The 13,392-nt window shown below is 39.5% G+C and overlaps 1 protein-coding gene across 1 annotated transcript in view; it reads left to right on the forward strand.

Moving 5' to 3' along the window:
• The first annotated feature begins 1,325 nt into the window (after positions 1-1,325).
• si:ch1073-15f19.2 (T-cell surface protein tactile) overlaps positions 1,326-13,392 on the forward strand; it is a 105,715-nt gene continuing 93,648 nt past the window's right edge. Inside the window, exon 1 of the mRNA XM_060826468.1 lies at positions 1,326-1,497. Coding sequence (XP_060682451.1) covers positions 1,422-1,497 — 76 coding nt within the window. The 5' untranslated portion in view covers positions 1,326-1,421. The remainder of the gene's footprint in view (positions 1,498-13,392) is intronic.

The raw sequence follows: 13,392 nt of genomic DNA on the forward strand, positions 1-13,392 counted from the left end.
GCTGCTTTGTTCTGGATAGTGTCGAGAGTGTGGTGCTGGAAATGCAAAGCTTTTGCCCTAAATGTCGATTTTCCTACTCCTGGGATGCTGCCTGATCTGCTGTGCTTTTCCAGCACCACACTCCCGACTCTAATCTTCAGCATCTGCAATCCTCACTTCCACCTTGTTCTGGATAGTGTCAAGGTTCTTGTCTGTTGTTGGAGTTGCATTCATTTTGGCAAACAGGAGGTACTCCATTGCACTCCTGACTTGTGGATGGTGAACAGGCTTTGGCGAGTCAGGAAGTGAGTTACTCGCTGCAGGATTCCTCACCTCTGACCTGCTCTTGCAGCCATAGTATTTATATGTCTGGGTCAGTTGAGTTTCTGTTTGCGATATTGAAAGTGGAGGATTCAGCAATAATGATACCATTGGATGTTAAGGGGAGATAAATAAATCCTAGTTAAATGCATATGAAGCTCTTCCAATTATGTTAACCAGGCCCAAGACCAACTCTCTGGCTGACTATAGATCTCTCAGTTGTTCCAGAAATGAGGAACTTCCAGTCCTCTATGTGCCTTTTTGAACTCTGGGAGCCAAAAAGAGAAAATGATCAGGGACATTAATTAGTGTGATTTAAATTCTTTCATAATGGTATGAATACTTGAAAAATTGAGCTTCTTTTAATTAGACCAGAAGGGATTGAAGACCAATTTGATAATGTTTTTAAAATTACAAGATAATATAGCATACAATAGTTAAAACAGGATGTTTACAACAGTGAATTTGTATAGAACGAAGATATAAGATCAAGTGAGAGAGATGAGATTAAATCTTTTACGCAAACAACTGTATTGATATGCAGTGACCATGTCAGCATTTACAAGTAGGTTAGAGAAGTGGGTGAAGAAAATGGGAATAAAGGGACATGGGAATGGGCTGAGGTGTGGGATTTGGCCTATTGGATGTGTGAAGGATAAACGACATTGATTGGTTCGGCTGAGGGCCTGCTTTTGCAATCTCGTTTCCATACAATTCTTCGCTTGTGCCTTTAGGTACTTTATACATTAAAGTTGTTCTTTAAGTGAAAAATACCCGTTGAACAATCAGGTAATCTATCTATCTTCTGTGAGGAAGGTTGAGGTAAGAGTTTTGCTGGGATGTGAAATATTGCTGACAACTTCCAGGCGAGGTGAGAAAAGCAAATGATTCTTAGTGGAGGTTCTGTCTGATCAAGTATATTTGCATAACTGGTCGTCTTACCTATGGATTACTGTTGACTGTCGCAGGTGTAGCTGTTGAACGGATGTGGCTGAATGCTGAAATGAAGCAAAGGTTGAGCAAACATTTACTGTGTTTCGCTGTTAGCTGTTCAGCTCAACTTCCTGTGTTATAGCGATTCTGGTGAACAACGATTGCTGAACAAGCTGTGATGAGCTGACATGAAAACGATGGCTGCACAAGTAAAGAACGGCCATCCTCTACTTTGTCTCTTAGTACTGATAAATCTTATCCAGGGTAAGTGCTGTCATCTTCCTACAAACTCTTGCCTCATGTAGTCAAAGAAATGCGGACATTTGTGGCATTTCCTCTGAGGGAGTTACGATCAACGTCTTGTATGTCGTACAATGTTAAGGTTGGCAGTGACATGTATGTGACACTAACATTCTGTATGTGGTTAAAAATCACACAACACCAGGTTATAGTCCAACATGTTTAATTGGAAGCGCACTAGCTTTCGGAGCGTCACTCCTTCATCAGGTGGTAGTGGAAGGCTCAATCCTAAAACACAGAATTTATAGCAAAAATTTAGTGTGATGTTACTGAAATTATACATTGAAAAATACCTTGGTTGTCTGTTGAGTCTTTCATCTGTTTGAATACCATGATAGTTTCACTTCTTTCATGTGTAAGTCACAAAACTTATTGTCTAGCTATCACCCATTGTTACAGCTAACCTGAGAATGCAACTTTAAAAAAAAAGTTTTTGTGATTTACACATGAAAGAAGTGAAACTATCACTGTATTCTAACAGATGAAAGGCTTAACGGACAATCAAAGTATTTTTCAATGTATAATTTCAGTTGCATCACAATGTAAATTTTTGCTATAAATTCTGTGTGTTAGGATTGAGCCCTCCCCTACCACCTGATGAAGGAGTGACGCTCCGAAAGCTAGTGTGCTTCCAATTAAACCTGTTGGACTATAACCCGGTGTTGTGAGATTTTTAACTTTGTACACCCCAGTCCAACACCGGCATCTCCAAATCATTCTGTATGTGGTGCGGTGTGGTATGGTGTTGCACTAATTTTTCTACTGGTAATGTATGCCCTGTGGTGTAGCTGCCGTCAATGATGTTAACATATTGCCTCAAGCACAGGGAAGGGAAGGCAGGGTAAGACAGGAAGAGAGATGCTTCCTTTTGGCTCTGTGATCATCAAGCCGATCATGAAAGAAGTTGTCAAATGAGGACAGGGCGAGCTCTTAGCAGTTTCAAAGAACAAAAACAAAACTAAAACTACAAAAAATTTTTACATATGTTTATAATGACAAAAACATTTGCATACAGCTAGCCTGGCATAAGATGGCCAGTGTAACCCAGGAAGAATTTAAAAATCAGCATGAAACCATTCGTCATAAGTTATATGACGAATTTAAATTATGTGCTATCAATGTTGCCCAGGCTAAAAAAAAAGCCTTAGAAAAACATCTAACGATATAAATGTTGTCATGATCTGTCTCACATATACATATATACATTTGGGAGTAGTTGCTTATGCTGTTAGCTCTGTATTGTGCTTTGGTCACAGGGAGAGAAGTTATTTTGCTCTATAAGAGCAGATCCAAGGCTGGGAATTCATCTTCTGACTTTCCAAAGGAATTTGATGGAATATTTTCTATTTGCCTGGATGAGTGCAGTTTCAGCCTCACTTTGTCAATATCCAGGACAAAGCAATCCATCTTATCAGCACTCCATATGTCACCTAAACATTTACTCATATCACAGATGCACAGAGCCCGCTGTGTATATCAGATTCATGATGTACTGCAATGACTCTCCAAGGATCCTTTATCACCATGTTCCAAGTCTGTAACCTTTATCACGTAGAAGAACAAAGGCAGCAGACACATGAACATACAACCACTTGCAAATTCCTTTCCAATTCATATATCATCCTTAATTGGAAGTATATAGCTGTTCCTTATCTGTAATTGAGTAAAAAATCTGGAACTCCCTCTCTAACAGCTCTTTGGGTGTACCTACACCACATGAGCTGCAGCAGATCAAGAAAGAAGCTAACTTTCATGGGTAACTTAATGTAGGCAATAAATGCTGGGCAACCCCAAAAAATACAATAAATATTTCTTTTGTTAATGTCAGAACATTAAGCTGGTCGCAGTTGAGAAACTGTCTTCAGTGGCCCTAACATAGAAGCCCTAAGAGAGGAAAAACATTAAGAATCTCTGTCATGTTGATGTCAGTTCATGGGAATGCTGAATGCGACAGAGTTTCTGATGAATGGATTTAGTGCATGATGCTGCATACTAGCAGTATGAAAGTGAAAAGTCTACTCCAAACGCTAGAATGTCAACTTTGTATGACTAGAATTTATTCTTCAAAGAGAAAATATTGCAAATATTTTTAATCAACTTGCGCAGATATGTATGACATACATCTGGAGCAGGTGGGACTTGAACCCCAGACTTCTCACCGAACCGAAAGGACACTGACACAAGAGGCCCTGTATTGTACAATGCTATATTGTTACAGATGTATTGTATCTTATTAAGATTTTGATACAACTGAGAGAAATATTGTCCTCTAATTCCAAGGTCAAGTTGGATGAAGAAGACAATACTTCACCAATAATCATGATAGATATGACTTAATTCCTTTAAATATTTCATTTAAACTGATTCCAAACCTAAAGTATTCAAAGTGAATTTATAGACTTTCAGACCAATTGATACTCAAATCCCATCAATAACAGTGAAATGATTAACCAGTTAATTTATTTTCATGTTAATGGTGCAGGAATAATTGCCAGTCAGGATAGTGGGCAAACCTCCCTGCATTATTTTGTATAGGGATTTTTTAACATCCACTGAAACAAGGCCTCACTTTAGTATCATATCCATAGGGGATCGTCTACTGTTTGCAGGTCAGTGCCTATTAACCATATCATACCTGTATAATGAAACATGCTGCAACTTTTTTCAAAATACAATGTTATTTTTTTCAAGGACCACTTGGCTTTCAGGAATAATTTGGCACTGTTTAACAATCCATTGGTTTAGAATCAACTTATTTACCAACTGCAAAAATTTACATGCTAGTTGCTTGCATTAGTGAAAAATAAAACTTTTTTTTCCTATTTATTCACAGATATGAGAGTCCCATTTATTGTCCACATGACAGTTAAGAATCAATTTTGGAGTTCAATGCAGCTAAATGTGAGGTGATGCACTTTGGAAAGAATAACAGGAAGGCAGAGTACTGGGTCAATGGAAAGATTCTTGGTAGTGTGGATGTGCAGAAAGATCTTGGAGTCCATGTACAGAGATCCCTGAAAGTTGCCACCCAGGTTAATAGTGCTGTTAAGAAGGCATATGGTGTGTTAGGTTTCATTTGTAGAGGGATTGAGTTCCAGACCGGCAATATCATGCTGCAACTATACAAAACGCTAGTGCGGCCACACTCGGAATATTGTATGCAGTTCTGGTCGCCATATTTCAGGAAGGATGTGAAAGCATTGGAAAAGGTGCAGAGGAGATTTACTAGGATGTTGCCTGGTCTGGAGGGATGGTCTTATGAGGAAAGGCTGAGAGACTTGGGTTTGTTCTCATTGGAAAGAAGAAGGCTAAGAGGGGGTTTGATAGAGACATACAAGATGATCAGAGGATTAGATAGGGTAGACATTGAAAGTATTTTTCCAAGGATGATGATGTCAGCTTGTATGAGGGGGCATAATTACAAATTGAGGGGTGATAGATTTAAGAAAGACATCAGAGGCAGGTTCTTTACGCAGAGAGTGGTAAGGGCATGGAATGCCCTACCAACTAATGTAGTCAACTCAGCCACATTAGGGAGATTTAAACAATCCCTGGATAAGCACATGGATGATGATGGGATAGTGTAGGGGGACAAGCTGAGAATAGTTCACAGGTCGGCACAACATTGAGGGCCGAAGGGCCTGTTCTGCGCTGTATCGTTCTGTGTTCTATATACATTGCTATGGATCTGATATCACATATCGGCCAGTCAAAAATTACAGCTTATTTCCCTGAAAAAAGCTTTCCTAAAATTTTGACATTAGTGAACCAGATAACTCCTTCCAACAATTGGCAACAGCTTCATGGTCATCATTAAGCTATAATTGAAAATATTTTTTAAAATATTGAATTAGTCTGCCACAGAGAGATTCAAGCTGAAAATGTGTTGCTGGAAAAGCACAGCAGGTCAGGCAGCATCCAAGGAACAGGAGATTCGACGTTTCGGGCATAAGCCCTTCTTCAGGAATGGCTGAAGAAGGGCTTATGCCCGAAACATCGAATCTCCTGTTCCTTGGATGCTGACTGACCTGCTGCGCTTTTCCAGCAACACATTTTCAGCTCTGATCTCCAGCATCTGCAGTCCTCACTTTCTCCTCCACAGAGGGATTCAAACCAAGGGGTCCCCACAACATTACCTGTGTCGCTGGATTAATAGTTGTGTGATAATACCACTAAGCCATTGCTTCATTCATGCATTCAGTTAATATGTTTGCAATGGCTTTTCGGATTTGCTGCTGTAACATGTGCCTCAGTGTCAGTGAAATTCCAAGATGTCGTCAGCTCACATCAACCTTATCCATTGTTTCTCTTGGGTGTTCAGTCACCTTGGTTAAAATCATAATCAGAGATTTGGAGGGAGATTCTCTCCTTGTCCTTCTCTGGTAAACATGGTATGAAAGTATAATTACTAACACATAGAAGCTGTGTGTGATCCCACTCAGGACCCGATGAGTGAAGATGGTAACATTAGCACTCACAATGTACATGTCCTTCTGATGCTCAAGACCAAAGTGCAGCAGTGGTAGAGTGGGAAACATTGTAACACGAACTAAAATAATGCCTTCATGATGAAACTAAAATTGACTAAACTGTTTGATAAGCTGTGGTATCACATGACACAACATATTTTGTTTTGTCAATTCAAAGCCTTCGATGTGTAGTAAATGTGAAGAGGTTAATTCTGAGCTTGTCTGTGCAGCATTTCAAACAAAAATTGTTCCCAGTAACTGAACTGATGCTTCCTCTCAGGAAATTTTGGGATATATATTGCTACCATTTCTATTATTTCTCTTTCATTGTCCTGTAAGAATTTGAAGCATGATGCAAAGAAAAAGCATCATTTTAAACCTAAAATGTAAAACAACTTGTCTGCAATAGGCAGAAACCATCTAAAAGTCTATTTGCTCTTTAGCTAACATCAGAGTAATGGAAAATATGATAGATTTGAAATTTCCATTGGTAAATGATTGTATTTGACATTAGTCAGTATTGCATTGGTTCAGTATTTGGATATAAGTAAATTACTAATGATTTCTTTTGCTTAGAAAACCATTGCATAACATCTTATGTATATAAAACTGTCTGAGTATTAACTCATCACTTCAGTCTAGCGAGTGGAAGAGTGGATCGGATAACTGGGTTGTCATGTTTGAAGGTTTGGCTCCGAACTGCTCTTTGTTGAGAGTGTGGTGCTGGAAAAGCACAGCAGGTCAGGCAGCATCCGAAGAGCAAAAGAATTGATGTTTCAGGAAAACCTGATGAAGGGCTTATGCCCGAAACGTCGACTCTCCTGTTCCTCGGATGCTGCCTGACCTTCTGTGCTTTTCCAGCACCACACTCTCGACTCTGATCTCCAGCATCTGCTGTCCTTGCTTTCTCCTTTGAACTGCTCTTTGAGTGTTAAAATGGATAATCACTCATTGTTGTTGCACATATGTATAATAATTGACAGGACCATCCCACTGAGTGATGACAGCAAAAGAGGCAAGAAATTTGTGGGTAATTTTCAGGTTTTTAAACAACAGCATGCCATCCCTGACCCAAAGGTTTCAAACAAAACTCAATACCTGGATAGCCCTTTATATTCTTGGACAAAGTGTGGGTGTCTGTCATGTGCTAATTAGGCACGAACTTCTTTGTACTTCTCCTCCTGGTTCCAAAGAAATAGTTCCTTTTGCTTTTAAATCAAAGTTAGTTACCCTTAATTTATGGCTACAGGGATTGCTAGAATATTTCATCATGCAGCGTAGGACTGGAGTGGATAAAGTTATAAATCATACAACACCATATTATAGTGCAACAGGTTCATCAGGTAAGTTATGAAGGAGCAGGGCTCTGAAAGCTAGTACTTCCAAATAAACCTGTTGGGCTAAAACCTGGTGTTGTGTGATTTTTAACTTAAAATATTTCAAGCAGCCATGGCTCTTTGGCTGCTTATCAATTTTAACAAAAAGACCGAAATCAAATTGCTGTCCATGTGTAAATGCCTCTGCAGGCCTATAGCTCTCACAATAATCTCCTTCAGTCCTACTCCCACTAGATCCTTGAGTTTGACAAATTTCAGCCTCAGGTTCTTTCCATATTTTAATCTCACACCACCATTGATTAACTATCCCTTCAGCTGCAGAGATGGTCACCTCTGCATTTCCTCCCTGTATTTCTTCACCACCTTTCCCCACTTCAAAACGCCTTTAAAACTGGACGCTTTGACTCAGCCTTTGGTCACTGGGTCAAATAATTCCTTGCTTGGCATGGTGCCCAGTTATGTTTCATAAAGCTCATTACATGGAAGGTGCTGCATAAATGAATTTTTATTTTACAGAAGTTGGTCACCCAGGATGAATGGAAAACTTTCATGCTGAATTTAGCAGTGACTCAAATACCATTACAAATTGAGCACAAGTCTTCCTACTGCTAAATTTACCATTGGTGCACTCATATTACATCTAAAAGACAGGTGCAACACAAAGCAATAGATTCTCAGAGATAGATTGTCAAAGATGTCAGAACGATTGTATTTATGAACAGAAATTTTGTTGCCTTGTATTCCCTCTGTTTAGAAAAATGCATCCCTTGTGAAACCCTGTAAGCAGTGACTGGGGAATTTTAAAATTCAAAGCTTTCCTTTACTGCCTCCTTGTATCAAAACAACGTACTGCTCAGAAATGAAAAAAGGCTCCCAAAGGTGCTCCGGGAGGAGTAGAAATAACTAAAAAAAAGCTTAATTGAAAGCTTGCAGAAAACACTTGGGGTAGATGCACTGAATCTTAACTGTAAGATCAAACAAGCTGCAAATTTCCCCAGCCACATATGCCATTGGTTTCCTCAATATATGCAGGAAGCAACAGTAGTAAGGATTTAGCTGTTGCTACCTTAGAATTTCAAGCAGGATGAGTAGAATCAGCTTTGTTTGATTTTTCAATCCAATCAAGGGAAATTGAGGAATATAATCAATCTAATCGCATTGGCTGGATACTTCGAACATTTTTAATTGGATTGAATATTCACATCTCCTGGCACATCTTAAGTGCATCAGAACCAATTCTTAAGCTAGAAATATATCTAAATATGATTGAGCAGTAAAGTATCTATATGTAATCACTGCGTGCTGGTAAAGGTAAATGATCATTTGTGGCAATAAGCATAAGAATAACTGTTGAATATTAATACAAATATAGCAAAGTCCATTCTTGTAAGTTACAGAGATGGATTGGGTGTGAAATCTGGTGACGATGGCTCGAGTCTTCTGTCTCTGCTTCCGGCAATTATTCTCTGGATGGGAGAAGGTGGGCTCAAAAATCTGTGGATTTGGAATGGGGGCCAATTAATCCTGTTAATGAGCTTTGGTAGGGGTGCATCAGATGGTGTGGTCAGTAAGCAGACAAAGCATACACTTCTCCTATGCTCAGAAATAGCTTGTGCCCTCTGACCCTTCAAAGCAAAGTAATGGAAAGATGTTGATCGTGCTGTCAAGCAACAGTTGGTCAGCAGTAACCTGTCCACTAATGCTCATTTTGAGCTCTGTCAGGACCATTCAGTTTCTGACCTCATTACAGTCTGAGCACAAGCATAGACAAAAGAGCTAAACTCCAGAAAGAAGGTGGGGCTGACAGCCCTTGACAACAAGGCAGCATTTGACTGAGGAAGCCATCAAGAAACATGCGCAAATCTGGAGCCAATGGGCATTTGTTTGGGGTGGGGGTGATGCAGCAGTGTGGTGGGGATTACTCTCCACTGGTTGAGGCAATTACAAATTTAATATGTGATTGAATTCCAGCAATATTACATACCAGTCCTGTTATGGCCAGGTTTCTCAGGTGAAGTTCCCAAATTTGTTATACTTCTGGATGGAATATGTCAAACAATAATGCTTGAGACTCTTGGCTTTGTAGGTCGATTATGCTCTTTTGTCTTGATTCCTTTTGACAGAGAGTAAATGATGGCCCTCAGTTATCCTTTTTCTTTACCTGTAGTGCAGGTGTGTTTAAACAGCTGTTCTCAGTGCTGTGACCTTATAGCACTCCCGCCCATTCACAATGATATCAGGTCTGTAACACTCACAGACTAATGGTCAAGTTTTAACCTTTTCTAAGTACAGATCGTTCTGCTATAACATGTATTTTGTTAACGCAAATTTGCTATAATGCAATTGATGAATTGGGGACACGGTTTCTAAAGAGCAAACTTTTAAAATATGTATTGATTATAACACATTCCAGCCCCATTGGTTTAAATGGTGCTGCTATTAAGCAACTTTCTTATAACATGGGATTGCATGAGAATGGAGCTACCGCATTATAGCAGAACCGACTGTATGTTCCCGGGAAGCTAAAACTCAATAAATCTACAAGTGGTGGCTTTCTACTGAAAGAAGCTGAGAGACTCAGCTCCCTAGTTATTTCTTTCAGCTACATTTCTCTCTGTCTGTTTAAGGTTTTCTTGAATATCAATAGATGTGACTTTCCATTGGTATCACCCAGGACTTTGCTAGATGGCATCTGAATTTACACCATATTCATTGTTTTCTGACTGGAGCAGGCTTCTTTTAAAATTCACATTTTGGAGTTTATAATTTTAATGTCACTCTGGAGTGCTGATCCATCATTGAGACCATAACTTACTAAAAATCTTGCTGCTGAAGTTTGAGGTTGTTGTGGTGTTTCCTCAGGGCTATGTCTTCTTACTAGAAGAGAGTATGCTCATTCATGTTGGCAGCATGATGCCTTATTCCTGCTATGAAAGGTGACTAAATTATGACTCAGCAAGCTCAAAGTTGATAAAATCAAAATGAACTGAACAAGAAATAGCAGTAATGCAAGATCAAATCCAGATGTTATTCCGTGTTGCTTTGGAGTGCACAAACATAAGCTTCAGTTGACACCATGAGGAATGTAGCCCACTGAACATATCAACTCTTTAATGAACCATCTATCATCCCAGACTTCATCTATTCAGTTGGTATTGGCCTATCAAATCCGGCTACTTCCTTTTTTTTCTCCATAGTGAGTTGCCACACTGATGACTATTTTTCTATCTTCTGAGTTCATTAATAATTAATAATAATTTTAAAAAATCATAATTATTTTTACAGCTTCGAGAGTGTGGTGCTGGAAAAGCACAGCAAGTCAGGGAGCATCCAAAGAGCAGGAGAATCAACGTTTCCAGCAGAAGCCATTCATGAGGATTCCTGATGAAGGGTTTATGCCCGAAACGTCGATTCTCCCGCTCCTCGGATGCTGCCTGACCGGCTGTGCTTTTCCAGCGCCACATTCTCGACTCTGATCTCCAGCATCTGCAGTCTTCATTTTCTCCTATTTTTTTACAGCTTGCAGTTTTACATTTTCCACTCGCTTTTGCAATTTCTTGTCTCGTCATCTTTCATTCACATGGCAATTTTTGTGCTCGGGTCTTTGCTCCCCACACTTTCCTCACAGTTTTGCTTGCTACAGTTTCAAACTGCGGCCCTGACAGGAACCCAGTCAGTTTCACTTGTCCCTAGCCACGTAAACCTCTTGTCAGTTAGCTATCTGAAATCTTCAGATGAAATCTAATAATGAATGTAGTTTTTTGTTATTATTAGATCCCGCAGTTATCAGTTTCTTAATTGCTGCTGTTTCTCAAAGCACTGACTTGAGTTTTTTTCTTATGTTTATTGTAAGAAGTCAAACAGTTGTGAAGAGTCCAACACCAATGAAGACTCATTGTGTACCTGTGTAGTATCTTTGTTGGTGTTTGCTTTTAGACTGGACCCTTCTACTACATAAGAAATCCCATGGGATATTTGATTTGGGATAACCACGGACCACTCCAGGTACAAGTACCTTACGAACACTTTGGATTGATTAATTGATCTATGGCCCATGTAAGATATAATGTTTAATTAAAGCAATTGTAAAAAAAAACAGTATATTCTGGAACACCAGCTTGTGATTTTCCAGTTAATTGCAGCGCTGTCTCTGGCTGTACTCTGACGATCATAATCTTTCTTATATTCTGCTCTTTTCGGTGTGGATATGCTGCTGAAAGTTGGTGCTTATTAATCCTTTGGGAATCACAGGCTATGTGAAAAATCGTTGACATTTCTGAACCTCCTCGTTTATTTCTGGCAGTGTTTGATTATTCTCTGATTGATTTTGATGCCATCTGATCAAGTTCTGATTGGTCTTTTAAGGGTGATGGTCATCTCCTGACTTTGTTCTCTGCTTTTTTTCTCATGGCTTGCTCCTAAAGGTGGGAGTCCTCTTCTAATTTTTATATTATTTCATTAAGTTTATTACTTTGTCCTGAGATAATAAGGCAGTTCATGTGTCCGCTTTTTGAGATTGAAAAATGCATAATATCAAGCACTAATTATTAACTTTTGGATTCATTATTCCACCTACTCAATTGATGTATAGGAATTAATATTGAATGTTGTGTAGAACTTTCATTAAGGTAGGAGCCTTTAGGTTGAGAGAATGCCTTACTGCTGTGGAGTTCTATAGTGACTGTTGGTGTTTGGTACAAGTTAATGAAATATACCAAACGAATAAGAAAATCTTACCAAATCTTAACCCTAATACATAAATGTCAAAGTTGCTTAATACATAAAATCTATACGAAGTGTGTTTAAAGTTAGTACTTGAAGATAATCAGTATATTAAAGGCAAGGAAGTGGAAGATTACAACATGATATAGGTGAGGAGACTAGGACACAGCCTTGGAATTAGAGGGGGTCAATTCAGAACAGAAATGCGGAGACATTTCTTCAGCCAGAGAGTGGTGGGCCTGTGGAATTCATTGCCACAGGGTGCAGTGGAGGCCGGGACGCTAAATGTCTTCAAGGCAGAGATTGATAGATTCTTGTTGTCTCGAGGAATTAAGGGCTACGGGGAGAACGCTGGTAAGTGGAGTTGAAATGCCCATCAGCCATGATTGAATGGTGGAGTGGACTCGATGGGCCGAATGGCCTTACTTCCTATGTCTTATGGTCTTATGATACATTCAAAGTAATACGTGTCCATAGATGAGAAGAATCATAGGTTCACATAGTCTCAAAATCGATTATAGAACTTACTTCTTAGAAAGAATAAAGAGACCGTGGAATGCAAGTTCATAATTTCTTGAAAGTAGAGTCGTAGGTCGGTAGAATAGTGGAGAAGGCTTTTGGTATGCTTTCCTTTATTGGCCAGAGTAGAGAGTACAGGAGTTGGGAGGTCATGTTGCAGCTGCACAAGACGTTGGTTCAGCCACTCTTGGAATGTTGCGTGCAATTTCGGTCTCCTTCCTTGCAGAAGGATGTTGTGAAACTTGAAAGAGTTCAGAAAGGATTTAAAGGATGTTGACAAGGTTGGAGGGTTTGAGCTACAGGGGGTGGCTGAATAGGCTAGTGCTGTTTTCCCTGGAGTGTCGAAGGCTGAGGGGTGACCTTATAGAGGTTTATAACATCATGAAGGGCATGAATATTATAAATAGACAAAGCTTATTCCCTGGGTTGGGGGATTCCAGAACTAGAGGGGAAAGATGTAAAAGGGACCTAAGGGGCAGCTTTTTCACACAGAGGGTAGTGCATGTATGGAATGAGCTGCCGGAGAAAGTGTTGGAGACTGGTATAGTTACAGCATTTAAAAGGCATCTGGATGGGTATATGAATAGAAAGGGTTTCAAGGGATATGGGCAAAGTCCTGTCAAATGGGATTAGATTAGGTCAGCATATCTAGTTGGCATGGATGAGTTGGACTGAAGGGCCAGTTTCCATGCTGTACATCTCTATGGCTCTGGCTCTATAACTGAAGTAATAGACAGGTCTGTTATATAACGAGAAAGAAAGTGACTGTATTCCTTTAAGACACCATAAGTTAATAACCTGAGCTAATTTAG

This window comes from Hemiscyllium ocellatum, chromosome 6 (genome assembly GCF_020745735.1).
Source record: "Hemiscyllium ocellatum isolate sHemOce1 chromosome 6, sHemOce1.pat.X.cur, whole genome shotgun sequence".
Classification (NCBI taxonomy): domain Eukaryota; kingdom Metazoa; phylum Chordata; class Chondrichthyes; order Orectolobiformes; family Hemiscylliidae; genus Hemiscyllium; species Hemiscyllium ocellatum.